This window comes from Pongo abelii, chromosome 10 (assembly GCF_028885655.2).
Source record: "Pongo abelii isolate AG06213 chromosome 10, NHGRI_mPonAbe1-v2.0_pri, whole genome shotgun sequence".
Taxonomy (NCBI): domain Eukaryota; kingdom Metazoa; phylum Chordata; class Mammalia; order Primates; family Hominidae; genus Pongo; species Pongo abelii.
The window spans coordinates 12010974-12037031 of record NC_071995.2 but is presented as its reverse complement, the minus strand read 5'-3'; the positions used below and the strand labels follow the sequence as shown (position 1 = coordinate 12037031).

Sequence of the window (26058 nt, the reverse complement as noted above, 5' to 3'; positions counted from 1 at the left end):
CATCTATAACGTGTGCATAAGAAAAATTTGGAGGTAGAGGGGATGGGGAAATAATCACATACATACGTTTCAAGAACTTTTCCAACAAAAATGGCAGACAAATAATATGGTAGGAAAGAAGCACTAAGAGTCTCAGGAAGACTTCTGTAGAAGTGGGTGATGTTTCAGCAGGCTTTTGCTGATTGAAGTAATCCCATAGAGCATAGATGTAACAATCACAAGACAAAAGGGTCACATGCAGAAGCAAAATCCTTGATTGGGCAATGTAGTTCAGAATCAAGTGAGAAGTTAAGAGATAGGGGTAGGAAGGCTTCACCTACGGTAATAGGAGAGAGGCCAGAGACCTGAGCTTCAACTGGGTTGCTCAACTTAGTGGTGGTTATGGTGAGATCATTCTGTTCTGATTTTTCTGACTTCTTAGTGAATTATCAGAGGCTATCAATGGGCACAGAGGCAGTTTCTAATATTGAATCTTCCTTGCTTGAGAAGCAGACATGCCAGTCTCTGCAAGGTTTTTGGTATGTATGTTATCTCATTAGTCTCCATACTCTAAGGTAGTTGTTATGATTATTCTCATTTTAGATGAGGAAATTGAAGCCCTGAGAGACTAAGTAGCCTTTTAAGACTCCAGAGATAGTAAGAAAAACAGTTAGGTCTTAATTAAAACCTGAGAGTGTCCAAATTATTGCTCCTTAAAATCATGCTGTCTCTTTAATGAACTCCATTCAGATTTCATTAAAGAAAGGTGAGGAAAATAGGAAGGGAGAGAAGTGATCACTGTTAAAATAGGGTCAATGGGATAGAGAGGGTTCTGGGGATAAGAAGCATAGACTCGTATTCATTCCCTTGAAACCAAACTCAGTTTCTTAGAAATTATAAGGATCTCTTTCAGCTTCTGTGACTTTGTTGCATTTGTTGTGTTTTCTGTCCTTAAGATCACTGGAATATCAGTTAACAATCAGAAAATAATTTTAAAATTTCAATTTATGCTGTAGAAGTCAGGGAAGGGCCAGGCATGGTGGCTCACACCTATAATCCTGGAAGTTTCAGAGGCCGAGGAAAGCAGATCACCTGAGGTCAGGACTTGGAGACTAGCCTGGCCAACATGGTGAAACCCCGTTTCTACTAAAAATACAAAAATTAGCTGTGCATGATGGTGGGCACCTATCATCTCAGATACTTAGAAGGCTGAGGCAGGAGAATAGCTTGAACCCAGGAGAAGTAGGGGGCAGTGAGCCGAGATCGTGCCACTGCACTCCAGCCTGGGTGAAAAAAGCTCCATCTTGGGGGGAAAAAAATAGAATTCAGGGAAGTAGAGAAACAGTAAAACCTTTTTGCATGGCAGCTGGCTAAATTAGGATTAAGGAGGAGGGAAGCTTCCTGGAGCATCAAGGAGAAGGGTTCCTAGATATTCATATAATGTCTTCTTGGTCCTCAGATCCCACATTCACAAATATTGAGAAACAGACACCACAGTCAGAAATTGCAAGCTAATCATTTTATTGGTATACGGAAGATAGAGCTATGACCACCTGGTTCCAATGTCATGGCATTTGAATCATTTGAATCACTGTCATCTTCTTATTCACTTCCTGAAACAAACAAACAAGGAAGTTTATAGACCAGACTTGACATGGCAGGAAATGTTGAATTCCTCACTGGTGTTACTGCAGTAGAGTACATGAGAGCCCATCCTCTCTCCCCCATCCCTTCTACCTCCTGTGTTTCCTCTCTAATTTTTTCTGTGTTCACACTTTTGATGCCCTTGCACAAAATGTGCTCCAAATTGTTCCTTATGTGATGAAGAGAGAAGATCGTTCTCAACTTGTTATTACTTGCTGCTGAATTTGTTCACAGATATATTTACACAGATGGTAACTGGAACATATTCTATAACAGTGAGAAGCTGAAACCACCCTCAGTGTCCAGTGACGGGGACTGGTTAAAGACATCACAGCGCAGCCACATAATGGGGTAGTATAAAATTGTAAAAGCAAACAGATAAACCACTGAAGAGATCTACTTAGCTTCATAAACTCATGTGGAAATTTCCAAAGAAATGTATTTTTTAAATGACTAACATATGTACCTGCATATAAATTATGGTATTAGTTCTGGGGGAAAAATATTCTAGTTGTCTATGTACACATAAATATTTCAAACAGAAGATGCCATAAAGTTAACAGTGGTAGTTTTCTGAAGGAGGGGAGGCAGGTAGGATGAGTAATGCCTTTAAATTTAGATTCATATTTTTCCATTTCATTAGGTATTTTTTGTTAGCTTAATCATGTACTCATTAAAAAGTAAGAATTTAAAAAATGAGACACCATTTAGCTGCTGAAAGTTCAGGGACCACTTGGCAGGAATACTGGACTCGAGAGGCTGGTGTGAGGAAGGACTGAGCAAACAGTGCTCAGGTGAAAACTTTAAATGGGAGGTCTCTGAGTTTGTGCACAGAAAACAGAGTGCCAGAGAGAACATGGTACTGCTTCCTCGTTGCCAACACAATTTAAGACAGATTATTTGGAATTTTGTTTCTCAACATCAGAATTCCTTAAAGAGTTTGTTACAAATATAGGATCTTGTTACCCATTTCCAGAATATCTGAATACAAATCTTTAGAAATGGGTTCTAGGACAATACAATGTCAATGGGCTTTTAGCTGATTCATTGGCACAATAAAGCTGGAGAACTGTAGCAATTAGAGCCCTTGGTGAAGAATAAAGTGGAATCATACCTGTCATTGAATCCTAGATTACTGGGGAGGCTGTCCCTGGGGAGGTCTGGAAGGTCTGCCCCCTTGAGGAGGGGGTGGTGGTCCCTGGGGCTGTCCAGCAGGAGGTGCCCGAGGCTGCCGGGGATTGCCTCCTGCTGGAGGTGGGGGACCTTGAGGATTGTTGCCTCCTGGTGGGGGTGGTCCTTGTGGCTTTCCTGGAGGAGGTGGGGGACCTTGGGGCTGGTTGCCTCCTTGTGGGGGTGGTCCTTGTGGCTTTCCTGGAGGAGATCGGGAACTTCGGGACTTACTGCCTCCTTGTGGGGGTGGTCCTTGTGGCTTTCCTGGAGGTGGGGGACCTGGAGGTTTGTTGCCTCCTTGTGGGGGTGGTCCTTGTGGCTTTCCTGGAGGAGGTGGGGGACCTTGGGGCTGGTTGCCTCCTTGTGGGGGTGGTCCTTGTGGCTTTCCTGGAGGAGATCGGGAACTTCGGGACTTGCTGCCTCCTTGTGGGGGTGGTCCTTGTGGCTTTCCTGGAGGAGGTGGGGGACCTTGGGGCTGGTTGCCTCCTTGTGGGGGTGGTCCTTGTGGCTTTCCTGGAGGAGGTGGGGGACCTTGGGGCTGGTGGCCTCCTTGTGGGGGTGGTCCTTGTGGCTTTCCTGGAGGAGATCGGGAACTTCGGGACTTGCTGTCTCCTTGTGGGGGTGGTCCTTGTGGCTTTCCTGGAGGTGGGGGACCTGGAGGTTTGTTGCCTCCTTGTGGGGGTGGTCCTTGTGGCTTTCCTGGAGGAGGTGGGGGACCTTGGGGCTGGTTGCCTCCTTGTGGGGGTGGTCCTTGTGGCTTTCCTGGAGGAGATCGGGAACTACGGGACTTGCTGCCTCCTTGTGGGGGTGGTCCTTGTGGCTTTCCTGGAGGTGGGGGACCTGGAGGTTTGTTGCCTCCTTGTGGGGGTGGTCCTTGTGGCTTTCCTGGAGGAGGTGGGGGACCTTGGGGCTGGTTGCCTCCTTGTGGGGGTGGTCCTTGTGGCTTTCCTGGAGGAGAAGAGACAAGAGAAAGACAGAGTAAAAGCCCACACAAGATTCACTGAATAGCTGCAGTAAATTTTTATCAGTTTGGGTAACAAGCTGAGTGAGGAAACACACAAAAATGGGACCAAGATATTAATTTCTTTGCATTTTCAGTGAAGACATAGAACTCTGGAGTGGAGCGCTGGGGAAGAACAAAGCAGTTGAGGGCCTCTCAGTTTAAAGAGGAGACAGAATGAGGATGCTGCCCATTTCTGTCATCTCCCAACAGGCACTCCTGGCTGGGGAGATAAGGCAACCCACTCCTGTGGTCATCTAAGCCAAGCATCTCTGCCATTCAATTTGGTGGCCTGCTCATGATGCCCAGAATCAAGGTTGCATGAAGAGTGCCTATATTATTAGGGGCACTAACATTAATCAATTCCTGAAAGGAAAGTTTTGGTAAGACGAAACTAGAGAACTGATCCATTCATAAGCAGAAAAAGACAGTCAAAACAGATTGAGAATGAATTGGGATTTACCTGATATTAGGGAGGGAGATTCTTCCTGGCTGACATCTAGAAGAGAAGCATAGGATGATGGGAAAAGTTACATCTCAAACCTTTCAAGACTCACAAGTGTTCTACAGGGAAAAGGGTCTTCCCACCACATCCCATGCATCCCCTAAGTTAACCCATCAGCCACTGCCTGTGAAGCTGGTGGAGGGGGAGGAAGGTATAAGGGGAGGCAGGGTTGTTATGATGGAGCAACAGCCATGAACTCAACATAGAAGAGCCCCTTTTTTCCCTCCCTAGCATCCCTCAAGACTTAATGCTAATTTAGTTTACACATGCCAGGTACTTCAATGTGATATTTTGGTGTTCTTATGCCCTCCGTCTCCTATAAATACATTGCTTATGTTCACATGCTTTCTCAATTGGGGTAACCAGAAGTAATCACTTCAATACAATCTTACCCATACCACTGCCAGCACATTGAAATACTGCGTGTAAGGGAGGGAAAAATGACAATGATTGGCTCTGATATTTCTGTATCTAGTTAAACAGAGACAAGTGTCCCATCCAATTCTCTGTCTCTGCAGTATCTCTGAGGTGTGTTTATCGCCATCATCGATGCTGATCCACCATACAGCAAGGCCACCATCATCCCTATGTACCTACTGAGATCAGTTTAGGATCTTCACAGCTGGACTTCCATGAATCTGCCTTGCATTCTCTACTGCATCCTTCACAGCACAGTTCTATCTCTCTATAAATGCAAATCTTACCTTCTCATTCCCCTGGAACAAATTCTTTATTGGATTTCATTATACATTAAATAAATTAGAAACCCTTACTGTGGAATGAGGGCACAACAGGTCTCCTGATCCTAGGCATGAAAACTGCAGCCCTATCTGTGTTTTCATTCTCTCTTCCCCGTAATTATCATTATCACCTCCTAAGCCCCAAGCAGAGTCACCGCATCTTCTCCCCCTTCTGTTTTACCTTCATTTAAGTTCTCAGCTGAGCTCAGGGCCAGCAGGGCCACTGACAGCAGAATCACCAGCATCTTGCGGGAGGCTCTGGGGTTGCTCCCAACTCTGTGCTGGGAGGAACATGGTAACTCCCTTTATAAAGAGGAGCAGAACAATGGCACCTTTGAGCTCCACACTGGGTGGGCCTCACCACCTCAGAGACTGGGTTCTGCTTTGCTAACTGCAGGTCAGGTGTATCCCTTATTTTCTTTGAGACTCTAGCCCAGAGAGATGAGTTGGATAGGATATGTTGTTAGTGTCTTATTTCCAAAAGGTACAACTATGACTTGAACAATGCTTTTGAAGGAACTGTGTCCAAGCCATCAGCACTGTGTCATCATTGAACTTTAGATATCATTAGAGTTTCAATCTTTTAGGTAAGACCATCATCCGCTTTCCACTGTGCTATTTATTTCTGTTTATGTGCATGTGGGCAGCGATGCTACAGCCAGCAGTGAAGATGGTCAATATCTCTGGATCTTTTTATGCCCTATTTCCATCTCTTGTGATGTGTGTGTACAGATATTTTCATATTTGATGCGATAGAGATGGTTTCTGCTATCTGTGAGATGTGTGAGGACAGCACACTCCTGTGCACACATAGACGACAGACAGCTGCCCCACAGCCTGCTCAGGCTATGGCTATTGTTCAAGTTTCTGTGGATCTCACCCAGCTCAGGCAAGGCTTGGTCCTGTACAACACAGGAAGTCTAAAATTTTGTATTCTAAAGTATTTTTAGGGGTTATTAATGCAAAGTGGACACAGAAACCACCAGGAAATTTCTCAACCTGAGAAAACTGAACACATAGTTCTGTGAGGGAGCCATGCGATGTCACATCGCTAACATTTCCTTCATGCTCTTCCCTTTCTCTAGAATATTCTATAAAATTCACACACTGCTTCATTTCTTTTAGGAATTATATCGAATTCTTAGCACTGATAATTAAGTGGCCACAATTCTACATTCAAATAAGATAATCAGACACCGCCATCAAAGCCTCAATTGCATTGTATTTCTTTTGTTTAGTCAGTATTTGTGTTACCTGTTTTCTCAGATTCTTCTTCCACAAGGAGGATTTTTTCTACAATATTCTGATATGCATTCCTCCCCACGTTCTTTCTAGTAGTTCTTTTTCATATTTTATTTTCTGAGTCAAGCTCATTATGTGTATTTTTTATTATGTAGCTGGCTTTTCCCCATGAATTTGGTGAGATTTCCTTTATTTAATCTTCTAAGTAATAGGATGTATACTCCTCACCATCTTTTTTCATTCCTGTCTGTGTAATTTCACAATAAATATTGTGTTTCCAAAAAGTCCTCTCAGAGTCCTGCATTGTTAGCACTTCTTTTAGCTGCTAGTTCTTCTCTTATATCTGGTAAATCCCTGCTCATCAGTTCATGGAATATACACGTTAGTCGGTATCAGTAGCTGCCATTTACCACTTAGACAATCCGAGTGTCTTGTGTAATTGTTCACACTTTGTGCATGGCTGGTGTTAATTGGAGAACAGCTTGGTTGGAGGTATGATGGGGGTAGAGAGGGTATGTGACAGTAAATCCTAAAGACAGGCTTCTTGACCATTGTGGATAAGTGGATCCTGGGCTGTGCACATGAGGGTCTGGTTTGGCCCTTCTGAAGAGTTGCAGATAATAGTACAGGGAGACTTCCTAATACAAAAGGCTTTGCTACGCATAACTTTGCTGTTGCAGGGGAACCAGGCAGATTGGTATTTTCCCTGGCATAAATATAGATGTACTTCAAAGGGGAATACATTACTAATTGGCAATTCTTTCTGGCTCTATGGAAAGTGGATTGGTTCTAGCTGAGCTTCATGAGTTTTATCTTAGGCAGAGAGTAGTTGCTTGGTCCCAGCAGATCCCACTGTATTGTTGAGATTTGTGTCTCTGATCTCACAGACACTGTTTTCCATAGGAACTGGAAATGAGCAATCCTGCCTAGGTGGCTTAAGTTAGACCATCAGGTAGCAAAGGAATGTCAGAGACAAGGAGCAACAAAGAGGCCAGGATGACATTGTCTGTTTATGTCACCAACTGAGGTTGCTGCAGCCTGATGCAAGACAGAATTCCCCTTGGCAGGAGACTACAGGAAGACAACAGAAATGCCCCTAAAGGTCACTCATTTCAGGCTCTTTCCCTGATCTTCTCCAATGTCAGCAATGAGTAAAGATTTTCAGGAAAGCATAAATATCAGCTATGCACTCACCAGACAAAACAAAAAAGAGGTGATGGAAATGTGGAAAGGGACACTCTGTGTGAGTGAGGGTGGGTGGAAGAGAGAAGCAGGACTGCAGCAGGAGCTTGGGCACCTAGACGTGAGTGGTAGCCCTCAGCACTCCACTTGCCTTCTAATATCCATGTTCATATTTTGAGGTCCTGAAGGAACAGTCTTCAACATATGAAATTTTAGGAACACAATTCAGCTCTCATAACAGCTCCCAACCTTTTCTAAGTCAAGTGTTCAGTGGTTCAAAATTCCTCACTCCCTTAAGGCACTGCCCTTTAGCAAATTATGTTGCCTCCAATTTCAACACTCATCCCAAATACAGCCACTTGCATAATCTTTACTAAGAGGTGATAGTTCAGGCATGATGCTCTCTCCTGAAGAACTTTAATATCCTCAGCTGCTCTTGGTAACATTCCTACCCCAGCACATCCCATATCCACTCCCCTCACATCAGTCAGGGTGATCATTGAAAAGTAGGAATTAGATCAGGACACTTTTGAGCTTCAAATGCTCTTAGGATTTTCTTCTGCACTTGTAATAAGATCCAAATTTCATGCCTCAGCTCTCTCACACCCACACATCTCCCTCCTTTTGAAGATGTGGAAGCTCTGTGAATGGAACAGAAAGCCAAATCCTCCTCAACTTACTGTGTTCATTGGGTAAACCAACCATTCTGATAACACAGTTGTGTTTGAGAATTCAGCTTTGCTTTGACTTTTCTAAAAACTTCGGTTACACTAGTAGGATCTTCATCTTTACATTTTTATTTCATGTTGATGCTCTCTAATATATACATATTTCACAATTATTTGAGCATATTTATATTCTTTCTATTTGTCCTAGCAAAGGCTGATTATAATAGAAAACATTTCTTCAGCATTTACTATATAATATTCGATCTTCAGAACCATCATATTAGGGAGGTGTGATTATTATTGTTATCTTAGTTTTGTAGATGAGGTGACTTAGGTGCATGTCTAGGTTCATATAAAGGTAGTGAGTGGAATGGAAGGCAGTCAGTTCTCAGAGCTGAGTTCTTGCCTACTGTGCTCCAGTGGTTACTTGCTCTTCATTCATCCATTTCTCTAAAAGAAAGTGAAAGGAAATGAGATTCAGAGAACAAAAACAAGTTTCTCTTAGAATATTCTCAAGGTTAAATTTTCCTGAGATATTAACAGCTACAGTGACTAAAAATATATTTTCCTGAGTAAACATGTTTGTTTGAAATCATAATCCCATTTAAATATATTCTAGTCTTCTGCTTTATCCCTTGCATTTATGTAAAGACACTCAGAAGAATTAATTCCTTTTTTTTCTAATTACAAAACCCTGTCAATGCAGACCCTGTATGTACTTCCTTAATCCATGCTACATGCATATTTCTTGGGTGGCATATTAGCATTGACAAAATTTCTGTATGTCCTTTTAAATTGACTAAATTTGATCCTTCTAATCACAATGGATCTAAAATTCTAGAAATCCAAGAGGGAGCCTTGTCAGAGAGTTGTCTAAGAAACGATAAACTATATACCACTTACATAGCTTTCAGTCTTCTGCATGAAGATTTTGCCTGTGTCCTGGCCCCAGAGCTGGTGTTCCACCCTCAGTGATTTGGGCTATAGAAGGCATTTGTTGTCAGCCTAAGGTCAAGTGTCTGTAGCCTCATCACACCACTGTTATCACAATGTCAGAGTGTATTCTTCACCTTTCAGTTACACATCCTATCAGTTCATAGAGAAGTACAATCACAACTTATCTCATAAGAAATACAAAGCAATGTATGTCACCCTCATATTTTTCTGATCATGTACAAAGTCGGTAAGCTGATAGGAATTTCATTAAAGTGATTAATCCATGACTCACTTATTAAACACATAAACCTGTACATATCTCTTACAAAAGATGTTGTCTCCTCTGCTTAGGAACCACAAATTATTATTGCATCTCATTGATTTTGAAGTCCACATGTATGCATATTTATCATCTTGGAAATTGTTTTTAAAATATGATCACAACAGAATCATTCATCTAATGTTTTCTTCTTACAATGGTACCTTGATATCCTCTCTTGAAGTGGTGAGGTCTGTTTTTACCCCCTTGAGCTTCAGTAGAACTTCATTACTGCCATGACAGTAGATTATATCAGCAGTGATACTTTGTGACTTTTGAGTCGATATCATAGAAATGCCATGCAATTCCAAATTGCTCTTTATGGAACCTGCCACATGCTGTGAGGATGTCCATGCTGTGAGACAGAGATAGAACATTCATTTTAAAAATGATTGGATCAAAACTGTCTCTAAACAATATTCAATAACCAAGTCTGTTTCAGTGACCCAATTGCTATCTGTATCTTATATTTCTACACATGCATGGCTACATAGCTAAAGATTTATGGATTATTCCTTTCTATCTTGTGTAGTGATGTTTCAGATGCCTTCACTCTTCTAGTACTTACAATAGCACTTTGAGGATTTTTTGCATTTATGTTCACTTTTCAAAGGTAGAAATAAAATCTTAATGTGATTGAGTGACTTTCCCTAAGATATACACTTCATAGGGAACAGCATAAGACAAAGAAAGGAAAGAGACAGAGAGAGAGACAGAGAGAGAGAAATGAGACAATGACCTTATTCATGAAAACAATGTAAAATACCTAGGATCAAATAGCAAGAAATGCACAGGATTCACTTGAAGAAGAATGATCAAACTTTGATGCAGAATATGCACTAAATTGTATATACATGTAAATTTCTGCACATGAAGATGCTATATTCAAATAGGACTAATTTTCCAGGTGTTCTGGTGAAAATTGCACAACAGTCCCCTCTTCATGTCTGAATTTGGCTTTGCTCATTCACAAACTCTGTTATTTTTCTATTTGTCATTCCAATTCCACAGTTTTGTTTACATTTATTGTTTATTGTCATCTCTTCTTTCATTCTCCTCAATCTTGGGTATTAATTTCCTCTGTGCTTCTTTATTGTAATTATGTTTGGACATTGGGAAAGAGCAGAAATCAGTCCATGTGTTCAATGCACTGTGCATTCCAATACCCTTAGTATAGAGAGAAATTCCTTATCACAGTTTATAGCAGGTTCTACAGATGATCTTTTTGTTTATGACTCTTTCTATATAACTGTATTCAAGTGACTTTACAAGGCAGACTGCTGTTACCTGTGTTCCTAATTTTATCAGAAGAATATGATGCTGTCTTTTCTTCCCTGACTGCATTAAATGTAACATGACCATGACTTGATAATCACATGGTTATTTTTTACAGCATTATTGAGTAAACATCTGGAAACAATCTTAAATGTTGAATACATTTTAATACTCTAATACTCTAACAAATACAATTTTTTAAAAACAAATGTACATTGTTTCAAGTCTATTACTTGTCCATCTTTGGAACTGCCAAAGCAAATCTCTCCATATTATAAAAAAAAAACTTTTGGGCCTTTTAGTAAACAGACATAGAGGCAGAATTTTATGATATGATACGTAAAGAGTTTGTATTTATCTTACATTTTTACTAACCTTATTTTTTAGCTAAACTTTTCTCTATATTTGCATTTTCTTGATTGAAACTTGCCTTTGTACATTTTTATTGAGCAATTAAAGGCTTATTTAACTAGTCAACCTAACAGCATCGACATATGGTTTTTGTCAAATTGGAATGATCTACAAAGCTTCTGAAGCTTGAACTTTGGGGTCCTTCATGTGCACAGGCCCTTTCCAAGATCCTGTTCAGAGTGAACAGAATACAAAGAGATTTAGAAGGTTTGTGAACTAGAAGTGGTCTTCTTTATGCCAATTCCTTTACTCAAGCCTTTATGTATTTTTTCTGTCTTCCACTGACCCATGGGGATCATAAGATTTCAAGACCTTCTCCTCCCTAAAACAAACTCCAATCACTTGAGGGATATCTGAATTTTTTTCTGAAAAGAAGACTTGGGAATACCTATAGAAGCAAATTTCTAAATAATCTGATTCTTATGTCTACAAATAATGGGTAACTTTCTGCACTGCTGTAAATGTACTGTGCGATTGCAGATTATACATGGAGGACTCTAAAAAGTGTATTTTAGTGGTGACTGAAGGGCCCATTGAAATGAGGTATGGCTATAGATTCTTGCTCTCCCACTAGTTTTTCCCTTGTAGTACATACTCTCTGCAGAATGGCACCTTGCCTTAGTATTTGTAGTGTTTCTACCTTTAAGCATGGAAGGAATGGTCAATGTTAGCAAAGTTTTCTTTTCTTTACAACTTATGGCGGGGTAAGGACAATTCTCATGTTTGACTACAAAAGCAAGGACGGCTTCATGGCCCTGATCCATTTGGGCATTTCTGCTAGTGTCCTGGATCCATCTGTCTCCACATCTGTGTATCCAGAGATGGTGCTGACTGTGGCAATTACCAATTCATGGAGGTTCTTTGATTACTAACAGGAAGAGTCATTTCCTCCGAGGTTTTCTCTTTAAATGAAGACATTCCATCCCTGATTTCTAGGACATACCACTGTTGTTTATTCTGAAGAGTCCATGACTGGAACACCATGTAAGGCCATAGATTTTTGTATTCTTTCTTTATTCCAGCTCTTTGGTTTTCCTTGGGAGGGATTCTATGACAGACTTACTAAGTGAGACTCTGCAACTCTGCCCCCATTTTGTACCCTTCTCCCCCAGGCATCTTGTTCACTTAGCTGAGTACACTGTTGGGGAGAAGAGAGAATATGGTGGTAGCTCATGAGGACACATCCAGTTTGCATCCATAGCCTAAGACTCAACTGAATAAACACCTGAATTTTAAGTCTCCCTAAAGCTGTGCAACAGCCTTGGGGAATCTTTAATATTTCACCTCCTGTTATCTTTGGAATGGAGCAAAAACTAAAAGTGTTACATGGGAAGTTTGTTTCAATTCTACCACCTGGTACTTAGTTTACAACCATTTCCCAATCCTACTTCTTAATGAGATATATAAAGGAGAAGATTTATTGGCCATTTGTCATACATTTTGGTCAACATGTCAGCTATTGATAGGTATTTTTTACATTATTAACTGAAGAAAAATGGATGCCTTTTACAAACGTTATAAGATTACAAAACACAAATAAATCCAAAGGAACCAAATTAGGGTTGTACTCTGGGAGCCTAAAGATTTTCCATCAGAACTCTCATATAAATGCCCTGTTAGATATGAGAAATGAGCTGAAGCAAGGTCATGGTGAAGGACTCTGCTGAAGCTTTCCCAGGGATTCGTCTACTAAAGCTTTGGCTTTCTCAAAATATTCTCAGAATAAGCAGATATTGTCATTCTCCAGAAAGTCAACCAGCAAAATGACTTGAGCTTTCCGATAAACTCTTACCATGACCTTCGTGCTCTCCTCATCTACTTTTGTTTTGACTGGACTTTTCCACCTCTTGGTAGCCATTGCTTTGACTGTATTTGTTTTGTGGATTTTACTGGTAAAGGCACGTGTTGTCTCCTGTTATAAATCATTGAAGATGTGCTTACGGTCTTCATTGCTCGTATTTAAATTTTTAGGGAAATTTCTGCTCTTGTCTGTACTTGATCTTGGTGACACAGGTTGGGCATCCATTAAGTGAAAAGTTTACTAAACTTTGAACATTCAGTTAGAATCATGTAAACTGAACCAACTGAGAAGTCTGCAGTGTTGGCTATTGTGTGTGCTGCTAATCATCACACATCTTCTTTTAGGGTATAAAGAAGATGAATGTATACCTTGCAATATGACATAGGTCATCTGTCACTGTAGGCTTTAGGTTCAACATTGCCTCATTCCTTCTTGAAATGAGGAACTCCTCATTGAATTTGTGAACTGCTGACTTCTTCAACCAATGTCAACTTACCATGTGCCAAGTAAGACAACTTTTTGGACACCGTCAGTGATTTCATCTTCTTCCACCCAAGCTTCACCATAAATTTGATGTTTGTACTCTAATTTTAGAAGAATTCATGTTGCTCTTCTAGGGACTCTTCTGAAACTGCTATCTTATTTTTCTTGAAGCCTCAAACTAGCTCCTGTTGAGACATGTTATGGCAACATTAACAACCCACTCCATATAGGAAGGCATCCTAACACAAGAAGGTCTACTAGAGGTAACATAGATTTTCCAGCTGACTAGGCAGATTGGTTTCTTGTTTTTCTTTAGCATAAATAGGAATGTTTTCTGAAGATGGGATATAATATCAGTGGCCAAATATTCTCCAGCTACATGGAAAGTATAATGTTTGTAACTGAGATTCACATGCTTCAAGAGAGACACAGAGTGCTTGGGCCTAGCGGCTATTCTAATGTTATTGAATGATTTTCTCTGGTTTCACCAAACATTATTTGGAAAGAGAAGCTGGTGATGAGCAGTCTGGCCTAGGTAGCTTATGGTGGCCTGTCAGGTAGGGAAGAAATGCTAGAGAGAGGAAGCAGAGGGGAGTGCCAGGCAGATGTGCCAACTTGTGGGAGTCACTGGGGAAGCTGCAGTTCCAGTTAAAGGCAGGCTACTCCTCGTCTGCTGAGTACAGGAAGACAAGAGGTGATACTTACAAATATCACGCCCTATTCCTGACCTTCCCCTATGTCAGAAATGCATGAAAGAGACTAGCATATCAGGAAGGAGTAAATATCAGGTATCAAGCTACCAGAGACAACCAAAACAGAGGTTACCAAAGAACTGAAGGAGACAGTGTCACAGGATAAAACAAGGAGCAGAACTGCAACAGGAGCTTAGGCACTGGTCCATGAGTCAAGGACCTCAGCAATCCACTCGCCATTTAAAATAAATGTAAACTTACTATGTGCCAAGCAGGAGTCTTGATTTCTACCTCCTAAAACCTGCTCTCCCCTGAGTTTCTTCATTATGACTGTCAAAACAAAATAGCACAGACTAGGTATTCTTCAACAACAAAAATTCTTTTTCAACACTTCTGGATGCTCAAGTTCCATGATGAAGGTGTCAGCAGGTTCAGTTCTTCTGGGCCCAGCCTGCTTGCCATCTACATATCTGCCTTCTTGCTGTGTTTCCCCCGGGGCTCCTTCTATACATACATAATACTTGTGTCTCTCCCTTTGCAAATTTCTAGTTCTTATAAGGAATTTCCACTTCTTATAAGGACAGCAATCTTATTAGATTTAGTTCCACTGAAATTCCCCATTTTAGCTTGATCACCTCTTCTTAGGACTGTTTTATTTATTTATTTATTTATTATTATACTTTAGGTTTTAGGGTACATGTGTGCAATGTGCAGGTTAGTTACATATGTATACATGTGCCATGCTGGTGTGCTGCACCCACCAACTCATCATCTAGCATTAGGTATATCTCCCAATGCTATCCCTCCCCCCTCCCCCCACCCCACAACAGTCCCCAGAGTGTGATGTTCCCCTTCCTGTGTCCATGTATTCCCATTGTTCAATTCCCACCTATGAGTGAGAACATGCAGTGTTTGGTTTTTTGTTCTTGCAATAGTTTACTGAGAATGATGATTTCCAATTTCATCCATCTCCCTACAAAGGACATGAACTCATCATTTTTTATGGCTGCATAATATTCTATGGTATATACGTGCCACATTTTCTTAATCCAGTCTATCACTGTTGGACATTTGGCTTGGTTCCAAGTCTTTGCTATTGTGAATAATGCCGCAATAAACATACGTGTGCATGTGTCTTTATAGCAGCATGATTTATAGTCCTTTGGGTATATATCCAGTAATGGGATGGCTGGGTCAAATGGAATTTCTAGTTCTAGATCCTTGAGGTATTGCCACACTGACTTCCACAAGGGTTGAACTAGTTTACAGTCCCACCAACAGTGTCAAAGTGTTCCTATTTCTCCACATCCTCTCCAGCACCTGTTGTTTCCTGACTTTTTAATGATCGTCATTCTAACTGGTGTGAGATGGTATCTCATTGTGGTTTTGATTTGCATTTCTCTGATGGCCAGTGATGGTGATCATTTTTTCGTGTGTTTTTTGGCTGCATAAATGTCTTCTTTTGAGACGTGTCTGTTCATGTCCTTCGCCCACTTTTTGATGGGGTTCTTTGTTTTTTTCTTGTAAATTTGTTTGAGTTCATTGTAGATTCTGAATATTAGCCCTTTGTCAGATGAGTAGGTTGTGAAAATTTTCTCCCATTTTGTAGGTTGCCTGTTCACTCTGATGGTAGTTTCTTTTGCTGTGCAGAAGCTCTTTAGTTTAATTATACCCCATTTGTCAATTTTGGCTTTTGTTGCCATTGCTTTTGGTGTTTTACACATGAAGTCCTTGCCCATGCCTATGTCCTGAATGGTAATGTCTAGATTTTCTTCTAGGGCTTTCATGGTTTTAGGTCTAACATTTAAGTGTTTAGTCCATCTTGAATTGATTTTTGTATAAGGTATAAGGAAGGGATCCAGTTTCAGCTTTCTACATATGGATAGCCAGTTTTAACAGCACCATTTATTAAATAGGGAATCCTTTCCCCACTGCTTCCTTTTGTCAGGTTTCTCAAAGATCAGATAGTTGTAGATATGCGATGTTATTTCTGAGGGCTCTGTTCTGTTCCATTGATCTATATCTCTGTTTTGGTACCAGTACCATGCTGTTTTGGTTACTGTAGCCTTGTAGTATAGTTTGAAGTCAGGTAGTGTGATGCCTCCAGCTTTGTTCTTTTGGCTTTGGATTGACTTTGGGATGTGGGCTCTTTTTTGGTTCCATATGAACTTTAAAGTAGTTTTTTCCAATTCTGTGAAGAAAGTCATTGGTAGCTTGATGGGGATGGCATTGAATCTGTAAATTACCTTGGGCAGTATGGCCATTTTCACGATATTGATTCTTCCTACCAATGAGCATGGAATGTTCTTCCATTTGTTTGTATCCTCTTTTATTTCCTTGAGCTGTGGTTTGTAGTTCTCCTTGAAGAGGTCCTTCACATCCCTTGTAAGTTGGATTCCTAGGTATTTTATTCTCTTTGAAGCAATTGTGAATGGGAGTTCACTCATGATTTGGCTCTCTGTTTGTCTGTTATTGGTGTATAAGAATGCTTGTGATTTTTGTACATTGATTTTGTATCCTGAGACTTTGCTGAAGTTGCATATCAGCTTAAGGAGATTTTGGACTGAGACAATGGGGTTTTCTAGGTATACAATCATTTCATCTGCAAACAGGGAAAATTTGACTTCCTCTTTTCCTAATTGACTACCCTTTATTTCCTTCTCCTGCCTAATTGCCCTGACCAGAACTTCCAACACTAGGTTGAATAGGAGTGGTGAGAGAGGGCATCCGTGTCTTGTGACAGTATTCAAAGGGAATGCTTCCAGTTTTTTCCCATTCAGTATGATATTGGCTGTGGGTTTGTCATAGATACCTCTTTTTATTTTGAGATGCGTCCCATCATTACATAATTTATTGAGAGTTTTTAGCATGAAGCGTTGTGGAATTTTGTCAAAGGCCTTTTCTGCATCTATTGAGATAATCGTGTGATTTTTGTCTTTGGTTCTGTTTATATGCTGGATTACATTTATTGATTTGTGTCTATTGAACCAGCCTTGCATCCCAGGGATGAAGCCCACTTGATCATGGTGGATAAGCTTTTTGATGTGCTGCTGGATTCGGTTTGCCAGTATTTTATTGAGGATTTTTGAATCAATGTTCATCAAGGATATTGGTCTAAAATTCTCGTTTTTGGTTGTGTCTCTGCCTGGCTTTGGTATCAGGATGATGCTGGCCTCATAAAATGAGTTAGGGAAGATTCCCTCTTTTTCTATTGATTGGAATAGTTTCAGAAGGAATGGTCCCAGTTCCTCCTTGTACCTCTGGTAGAATTCGGCTGTGAATCCGTCTGGTCCTGGACTTTTTTTGGTTGGTAAGCTATTGATTATTGCCACAATTTCAGCTCCTGTTATTGGTCTATTCAGAGATTCAACTTCTTCCTGGTTTAGTCTTGGGAGGGTGTATGCGTTGAGGAATTTATCCATTTCTTCTAGATTTTCTAGTTTATTTGCGTAGAGGTGTTTGTAGTATTCTCTGATGGTAGTTTGTATTTCTGTGGGATCGGTGGTGATATCCTCTTTATCATTTTTTATTGCATCTATTTGATTCTTCTCTCTTTTTTTTCTTTATTAATCTTGCTAGCGGTCTATCAATTTTGTTGATCCTTTCAAAAAACCAGCTCCTGGATTCATTAATTTTTTGAAGCGTTTTTTGTGTCTCTATTTCCTTCAGCTCTGCTCTGATTTTAGTTATTTCTTGCCTTCTGCTAGCTTTTGAATGTGTTTGCTCTTGCTTTTCTAGTTCTTTTAATTGTGATGTTAGGGTGTCAATTTTGGATCTTTCCTGCTTTCTCTTGTGGGCATTTAGTACTATAAATTTCCCTCTACACACTGCTTTGAATGCATCCCGGAGATTGTGGTATGTTGTGTCTTGGTTCTCATTGGTTTCAAAGAACATCTTTATTTCTGCCTTCATTTCCTTATGTACCCAGTAGTCATTCAGGAGCAGGTTGTTCAGTTTCCATGTAGTTGAGTGGTTTTGAGTGAGTTTCTTAATCCTGAGTTCTAGCTTGATTGCACTGTGATCTGAGAGCTAGTTCATTATAATTTCTGTTCTTTTACATTTACTGAGGAGAGCTTTACTTCCAAGTATGTGGTCAATTTTGGAATAGGTGTGGTGTGGTGCTGAAAAAAATGTATATTCTGTTGATTTAGGGTGGAGAGTTCTGTAGATGTCTATTAGGTCCGCTTGGTGCAGAGCTGAGTTCAATTCCTGGGTATCCTTGTTGACTTTCTGTCTCATTGATCTGTCTAATGTTGACAGTGGGGTGTTAAAGTCTCTGATTATTAATGTGTGGGAGTCTAAGTCTCTTTGTAGGTCACTCAGGACTTGCTTTATGAATCTGGGTGCTCCTGTATTGGGTGCATATATATTTAGGATAGTTAGCTCTTCTTGTTGAATTGATCCCTTTACCATTATGTAATGGCCTTCTTTGTCTCTTTTGATCTTTGTTGGTTTAAAATCTGTTTTATCAGAGACTAGGATTGCAACCCCTGCCTTTTTTTGTTTTCCATTTGCTTGGTAGATCTTCCTCCATCCTTTCATTTTGAGCCTATGTGTTTCTCTGCACGTGAGATGGGTTTCCTGAATACAGCACACTGAAGGGTCTTGAGTCTTTATCCAATTTGCCAGTCTGTGTCTTTTAATTGGAGCATTTAGTCCATTTACATTTAAAGTTAATATTGTTATGTGTGAATTTGATCCTGTCATTATGATGTTAGCTGGTTATTTTGCTCGTTAGTTGATGCATTCTCTTCCTAGTCTCGATGGTCTTTACATTTTGGCATGATTTTGCAGCGGCTGGTACCGGTTGTGCCTTTCCATGTTTAGTGCCTTCCTTCAGGAGCTCTTTTAGGGCAGGCCTGGTGGTGACAAAATCTCTCAGCATTTGCTTGTCTGTGAATTATTTTATTTCTCCTTCACTTATGAAGCTTAGTTTGGCTGCATATGAAATTCTGGGTTGAAAGTTCTTTTCTTTAAGAATGTTGAATATTGGTCTCCACTCTCTTCTGGCTTGTAGAGTTTCTGCCGAGAGATCCACTGTTAGTCTGATGGGCCTCCCTTTGAGGGTAACCAGACCTTTCTCCCTGGCTGCCCTTAACATTTTTTCCTTCATTTCAACTTTGGTGAATCTGACAATTATGTGTCTTGGAGTTGCTCTTCTCGAGGAGTATCTATGTGGCGTTCTCTGTATTTCCTGAATCTGAATGTCAGCCTGCCTTGCTAGATTGGGGAAGTTCTCCTGGATAATATCCTGCAGAGTGTTTTCCAACTTGGTTCCATTCTCCCCGTTACTTTCAGGTTCACCAATCAGACGTAGATTTGGTCTTTTCACATAGTCCCACATTTCTTGGAGGCTTTGCTCATTTCTTTTACTATTATTATTATTATTATTATTATACTTTAGGTTTTATGGTACATGTGTGCAATGTGCAGGTTAGTTACATATGTATACGTGTGCCATGCTGGTGCGCTGCACCCACTAACTCGTCATCTAGCATTAGGTATATCTCCCCGTGCTATCCCTCCCCCCTCTCCCCACCCCACAACAGTCCCCGAAGTGTGATGTTCCCCTTCCTGTGTCCATGTGTTCTCATTGTTCAATTCCCACCTATGAGTGAGAATATGCGATGTTTGGTTTTTTGTTCTTGCAATAGTTTACTGAGAATTATGATTTCCAATTTCTTCCATCTCCCTACAAAGACATGAACTCATCATTTTTTATGGCTGCATAGTATTCCATGGTGTATATGTGCCACATTTTCTTAATCCAGTCTATCATTGTTGGACATTTGGCTTGGTTCCAAGTCTTTGCTATTGTGAATAATGCCACAATAAACATATGTGTGCATGTGTCTTTATAGCAGCATGATTTATAGTCCTTTGGGTATATACCCAGTAATGGGATGGCTGGGTCAAATGGAATTTCTAGTCCTTGATCCCTGAGGAATCGCCACACTGACTGCCACAAGGGTTGAACTAGTTTACAGTCCCACCAACAGTGTCAAAGTGTTCCTATTTCTCCACATCCTCTCCAGCACCTGTTGTTTCCTGACTTTTTAATGATTGCCATTCTAACTGGTGTGAGATGGTATCTCATTGTGGTTTTGATTTGCATTTCTCTGATTGCCATTGATTGTGCGCATTTTTTCATGTGTTTTTTGGCTGCATAAATGTCTTCTTTTGAGAAGTGTCTGTTGATGTCCTTCACCCACTTTTTGATGGGGTTGTTTGTTTTCTTCTTGTAAATCTGTTGGAGTTCATTGTAGATTCTGGATATTAGCCTTTTGTCAGATGAGTAGGTTGTGAAAATTTTCTCCCATTTTGTAGGTTGCCTGTTCACTCTGATGGTAGTTTCCTTTGCTGTGCAGAAGCTCTTTAGTTTAATTAGATCCCATTTGTCAATTTTGGCTTTTGTTGCCATTGCTTTTGGTGTTTTAGACATGAAGTCCTTGCCCATGCCTATGTCCTGAATGGTAATGCCTAGGTTTTCTTCTAGTGTTTTTATGGTTTTAGGTCTAACATTTAAGTCTTTAATCCATCTTGAATTGATTTTTGTATAAGTTGTAAGGAAGCGATCCAGTTTCAGCTTTCAACATATGGCTAGCCATTTTCCCAGCACCATTTATTAAATAGGGAATTCTTTCCCCATTTCTTGTTTTTGTCAGGTTTGTCAAAGATCAGATAGTTGTAGATATGTGGCAGTATTTCTGAGGGCTCTGTTCTGTTCCATTGATATATATCTCTGTTTTGGTACCAGTACCATGCTGTTTTGGTTACTGTAGCCTTGTAGTATAGTTTGAAGTCAGGTAGTGTGATGCCTCCAGCTTTGTTCTTTTGGCTTCGGATTGACTTTGGGATGCGGGCTCTTGTTTGGTTCCATATGAACTTTAAAGTAGTTTTTTCCAATTCTGTGAAGAAAGTCATTGGTAGCTTGATGGGGATGGCATTGAATCTGTAAATTACCTTGGGAAGGATGGCCATTTTCACGATATTGATTCTTCCTACCCATGAGCATGGAATGTTCTTCCATTTGTTTGTATCCTCTTTTATTTCCTTGAGCAGTGGTTTGTAGTTCTCCTTGAAGAGGTCCTTCACATCCATTGTAAGTTGGATTCCTAGGTATTTTATTCTCTTTGAAGCAATTGTGAATGGGAGTTCACTCATGATTTGGCTCTCTGTTTGTCTATTATTGGTGTATAAGAATGCTTGTGATTTTTGTACATAGATTTTGTATCCTGAGACTTGGCTGAAGTTGCTTATCAGCTTAAGGAGATTTTGGGCTGAGACAATCGGGTTTTCTAGATATACAATCATGTCATCTGCAAACAGGGACAATTTGACTTCCTCTTTTCCTAATTGAATACCCTTGATTTCTTTCTCCTGCCTAATTGCCCTGGCCAGAACTGCCAACACTATGTTGAGTAGGAGTGGTGAGAGAGGGTACCCCTGTCTTGTGACAGTATTCAAAGGGAATGCTTCCAGTTTTTGCCCATTCAGGATGATATTGGCTGTGGGTTTGTCATAGATAGCTGTTATTATTTTGAGATACATCCCATCAATACCTAATTTATTGAGAGTTTTTAGCATGAAGTTTTGTTGAATTTTGTGAAAAGCCTTTTCTGCATCTATTGAGAGAATCGTGTGATTTTTGTCCTTGGTTCTGTTTATAAGCTGTTTTACATTTATTGATTTGCATCTATTGAACCAGCCCTGCATCCCAGGGATGAAGCTCACTTGATCATGGTGGATAAGCTTTTTGATGTGCTGCTGGATTCGGTTTGCCAGTATTTTATTGAGGATTTTTGCATTAATGTTCATCAAGGATATTGGTCCAGAATTCTCTTTTTTGGTTGTGTCTCTGCCAGGCTTTCATATCAGGATGATGCTGGCCTCATAAAATGAGTTAGGGAGGATTCCCTCTTTTTCTATTGATTGGAACAGTTTCAGAAGGAATGGTACCAGTTCCTCCTTGTACCTCTGGTAGAATTTGGCTGTGAATCCATCTGGTCCTGGAATTTTTTTGGTTGGTAACCTGTTCATTATTGCCACAATTTCAGAGCCTGTTATTGGTCTATTCAGAGATTCAACTTCTTCCTGGTTTAGTCTTGGGAGGGTGTATGTGTTGAGGAAATTATCCATTTCTTCTAGATTTTCTAATTTATTTGCATAGAGGTGTTTGTAGTATCCTCTGATGGTAGTTTGTATTTCTTTGGGAATGGTGGTGATATCCCCTTTATTGTCTTTTATTGCATCTATTTGATTCTTCGCTCTTTTTTTCTTTATTAATCTTGCTAGTGGTCCATCAATTTTGTTGATCCTTTCAAAAAACCAGCTCCTGGATTCATTAATTTTTTGAAGGGTTTTTTGTGTCTCTATTTCCTTCAGTTCTGCTCTGATCTTAGTTATTTCTTGCCTTCTGCTAGCTTTTGAATGTGTTTGCTCTTGCTTTTCTAGTTCTTTAAATTGTGATGTTAGGGTGTCAATTTCCGATCTTTCCTGCTTTCTCTTGTGGGCATTTAGTACTATAAATTTCCCTCTACACACTGCTTCGAATGCATCCCGGAGATTGTGGTATGTTGTGTCTTGGTTCTCATTGGTTTCAAAGAACATCTTTATTTCTGCCTTCATTTCCTTATGTACCCAGTAGTCATTCAGGAGCAGGTTGTTCAGTTTCCATGTAGTTGAGTGGTTTTGAGTGGGTTTCTTAATCCTGAGTTCTAGCTTGATTGCACTGTGATCTGAGAGATAGTTTGATGTAATTTCTATTCTTTTACATTTACTGAGGAGAGCTTTACTTCCAAGTATGTGGTCATTTTTGGAATAGGTGTGGTGTGGTGCTGAAAAAAATGTATATTCTGTTGATTTGGGGTGGAGAAGTCTGTAGATGTCTATTAGGTCCGCTTGGTGCAGAGCTGAGTTCAATTCCTGGGTATCCTTGTTGACTTTCTGTCTCATTGATCTGTCTAATGTTGACAGTGGGGTGTTAAAGTCTCTGATTATTAATGTGTGGGAGTCTAAGTCTCTTTGTAGGTCACTCAGGACTTGCTTTATGAATCTGGGTGCTCCTGTATTGGGTGCATATATATTTAGGATAGTTAGCTCTTCTTGTTGAATTGATCCCTTTACCATTATGTAATGGCCTTCTTTGTCTCTTTTGATCTTTGTTGGTTTAAAGTCTGTTTTATCAGAGACTAGGATTGCAACCCCTGCCTTTTTTTGTTTTCCATTTGCATGGTAGATCTTCCTCCATCCTTTTATTTTGAGCCTATGTGTGTCTCTGCACGTGAGATGGGTTTCCTGAATACAGCACACTGATGGGTCTTGAGTCTTTATCCAATTTGCCAGTCTGTGTGTTTTAATTGGAGTATTTAGTCCATTTACATTTAAAGTTAATATTGTTATGTGTGAATTTGTTCCTATCATTATGATGTTAGCTGGTTGTTTTGCTCGTTAGTTGATGCATTCTCTTCCTAGTCTCGATGGTCTTTACATTTTGGCATGATTTTGCAGTGGCTGGTACCGGTTGTGCCTTTCCATGTTTAATGCTTCCTTCAGGAGCTCTTTTAGGGCAGGCCTGGTGGTGACAAGATCTCTCAGCATTTGCTTGTCTGTAAAGCATTTTATTTCTCGTTCAGTTATGAAACTTAGTTTGGCTGGATATGAAATTCTCGGTTGAAAATTCTTTTCTGTAAGAATGTTGAATATGGGCCTCCACTCTCTTCTGGCTTGTAGCGTTTCTGCCAAGAGATCCACTGTTAGTCTTATGAGCTTCCCTCTGTGGGTAACCCGAGCTTTCTGTCTGGCTGCCCTTAACATTTTTTCCTTCATTTCAACTTTGGTGAACCTGATAATTATGTGTCTTGGAGTTGCTCTTGTTGAGGAGTATCTTTGTGGCATTCTTTGTATTTCCTGAATCTGAGTGTTGGCCTGCCTTGCTAGATTGGGGAAGTTCTCCTGGATAATATCCTGCAGAGTGTTTTCCAACTTGGTTCCATTCTGCCCGTCACTTTCAGGTACACCAATCTGACGAAGATTTGGTCTTTTCACATAGTCCCACATTTCTTGGAGGGTTTGCTCGTTTATTTTTATTCTTTTTTCTCTAAACTTCCCTTCTCGCTTAATTTCATTCATTTCATCTTCCATTGCTGATACCCTTTCTTCCATTTAATCGCATCAGCTCCTGAGGCTTCTGCATTCTTCACGTAGTTCTCGAACCTTGGTTTTCGGCTCCATCAGCTCCTTTAAGAAGTTCTCTGTATTGATTATTCTAGTTATACATTCTTCTAAAGTTTTTTCAAAGTTTTCAATTTCTTTGCCTTTGCTTTGAATATCCTCCCATAGCTCGGAGTAATTTGATCGTCTGAGGCCTTCTTTTCTCAGCTCGTGAAAGTCATTCTCCATCCAGCTTTGTTCCATTGCTGGTGAGGAACTGCATTCCTTTTGAGGAGGAGAGACACTCTGCTTTTTAGAGTTTCCAGTTTTTCTGCTCTGTTTTTTCCCCATCTTTGTGGTTTTATCTACTTTTGGTCTTTGATGATGGTGATGTACAGATGGGTTTTTGGTGTGGATGTCCTTTCTGTTTGTTAGTTTTCCTTCTAACAGACAGGACCCTCAGCTGCAGGTCTGCCAGAGTGTGAAGTGTCAGTCTGCCCCTGCTGTGGGGTGCCTCCCAGTTAGGCTGCTCGGGGGTCATGGGTCAGGGACCCACTTGAGGAGGCCGTCTGCCCATTCACAGATCTCCAGCTGTGTGGTGGGAGAACCACTGCTCTCCTCAAAGCTGTCAGACAGGGATATTTAAGTCTGCAGAGGTTACTGCTGTCTTTTTGTTTGTCTGTGCCCTGCCCCCTGAGGTGGAGCCTACAGAGGCAGGCAGGCCTCCTTGAGCTGTGGTGGGCTCCAGCCAGTTCGAGCTTCCTGGTTGCTTTGTTTACCTAAGCGAGCCTGGGCAATGGCGGGCGCCCCTCCCTGAGCCTTGCTGCCACCTTGCTGTTTGATCTCAGACTGCTGTGCTAGCAATCAGCGAGACTCCGTGGGCGTAGGACCCTCTGAGCCAGGTGCGGGATATAATCTCCTGGTGCACCGTTTTCTAAGCCCATTGGAAAAGGACAGTATTCGGGTGGGAGTGGCCTGATTTTCCAGGTGCCGTCTGTCACCCCTGGAAGGGGAACTCCCTGACCCCTTGTGCTTCCCGAGTGAGGCAATGCCTCACCCCTGCTTCGGCTGGGGCATGGTCCACTCACCCACTGACCTGTGCCCACTGTCTGGCACTCCCTAGTGAGATGAACATGGTACCTCAGATGGAAATGCAGAAATCACCGTCTTCTGCGTCGCTCACGCTGGGAGTTGTAGACCGGAGCTGTTCCTATTCAGCCATCTGGGCTCCTCCCCCGTGCCACATTTTCTTAATCCAGTCTTTCATTGTTGGACATTTGGGTTGGTTGCAAGTCTTTGCTATTGTGAATAGTGCCGCAATAAACATATTTGTGCATGTGTCTTTATAGCAGCATGATTTATAATCCTTTGGGTATATACCCAGTAATGGGATGGCTGGGTCAAATGGTATTTCTAGTTCTAGATCCCTGAGGAATCACCACACTGACTTCCACAAGGGTTGAACTAGTTTACAGTCCCACCAACAGTGTAAAAGTGTTCCTATTTCTCCACATCCTCTCCAGCACCTGTTGTTTCTTGACTTTTTAATGACTGCCATTCTAACTGGTGTGAGATGGTATCTCATTGTGGTTTTGACTTGCATTTCTCTGATGGCCAGTGATGATGAGCATTTTTTCATGTGTCTTTTGGCTGCATAAATATCTTCTTTTGAGAAGTGTCCGTTCATATCCTTCGCCCACTTTTTGATGGGGTTGTTGTTTTTTTCTTGTAAATTTGTTTGAGTTCATTGTAGATTCTGGATATTAGCTCTTTGTCAGATGAGTAGATTGCAAACATTTTTTCCCATTCTGTAGTTTGCCTGTTCACTCTGATGGTAGTTTCTTTTGCTGTGCAGAAGC

The 26058-nt window shown here is 40.7% G+C and overlaps 1 protein-coding gene across 3 annotated transcripts in view; it reads right to left on the bottom strand.

Moving 5' to 3' along the window:
• Positions 1-1483: 1483 nt before the first annotated feature.
• Positions 1484-26058, bottom strand: part of SMIM10L1 (small integral membrane protein 10 like 1) — a 282294-nt gene continuing 257719 nt past the window's right edge. Inside the window, exons 4-7 of one of the 3 annotated variants that reach the window (XM_063712027.1) lie at positions 4257-4292; positions 3136-3741; positions 2738-2949; positions 1484-1592 (exon numbers count right to left, since the gene is read on the bottom strand). In XM_063712027.1, the coding sequence (XP_063568097.1) occupies positions 2756-2949; positions 3136-3741; positions 4257-4292 (836 nt within the window). In that variant the 3' untranslated portion in view covers positions 1484-1592; positions 2738-2755. Of the gene's footprint in view, positions 1593-2737; positions 3742-4256; positions 8581-26058 lie in introns of those variants that run through there. The other 2 variants (XM_054526821.2, XR_010135719.1) reach the window with 2 other exon arrangements.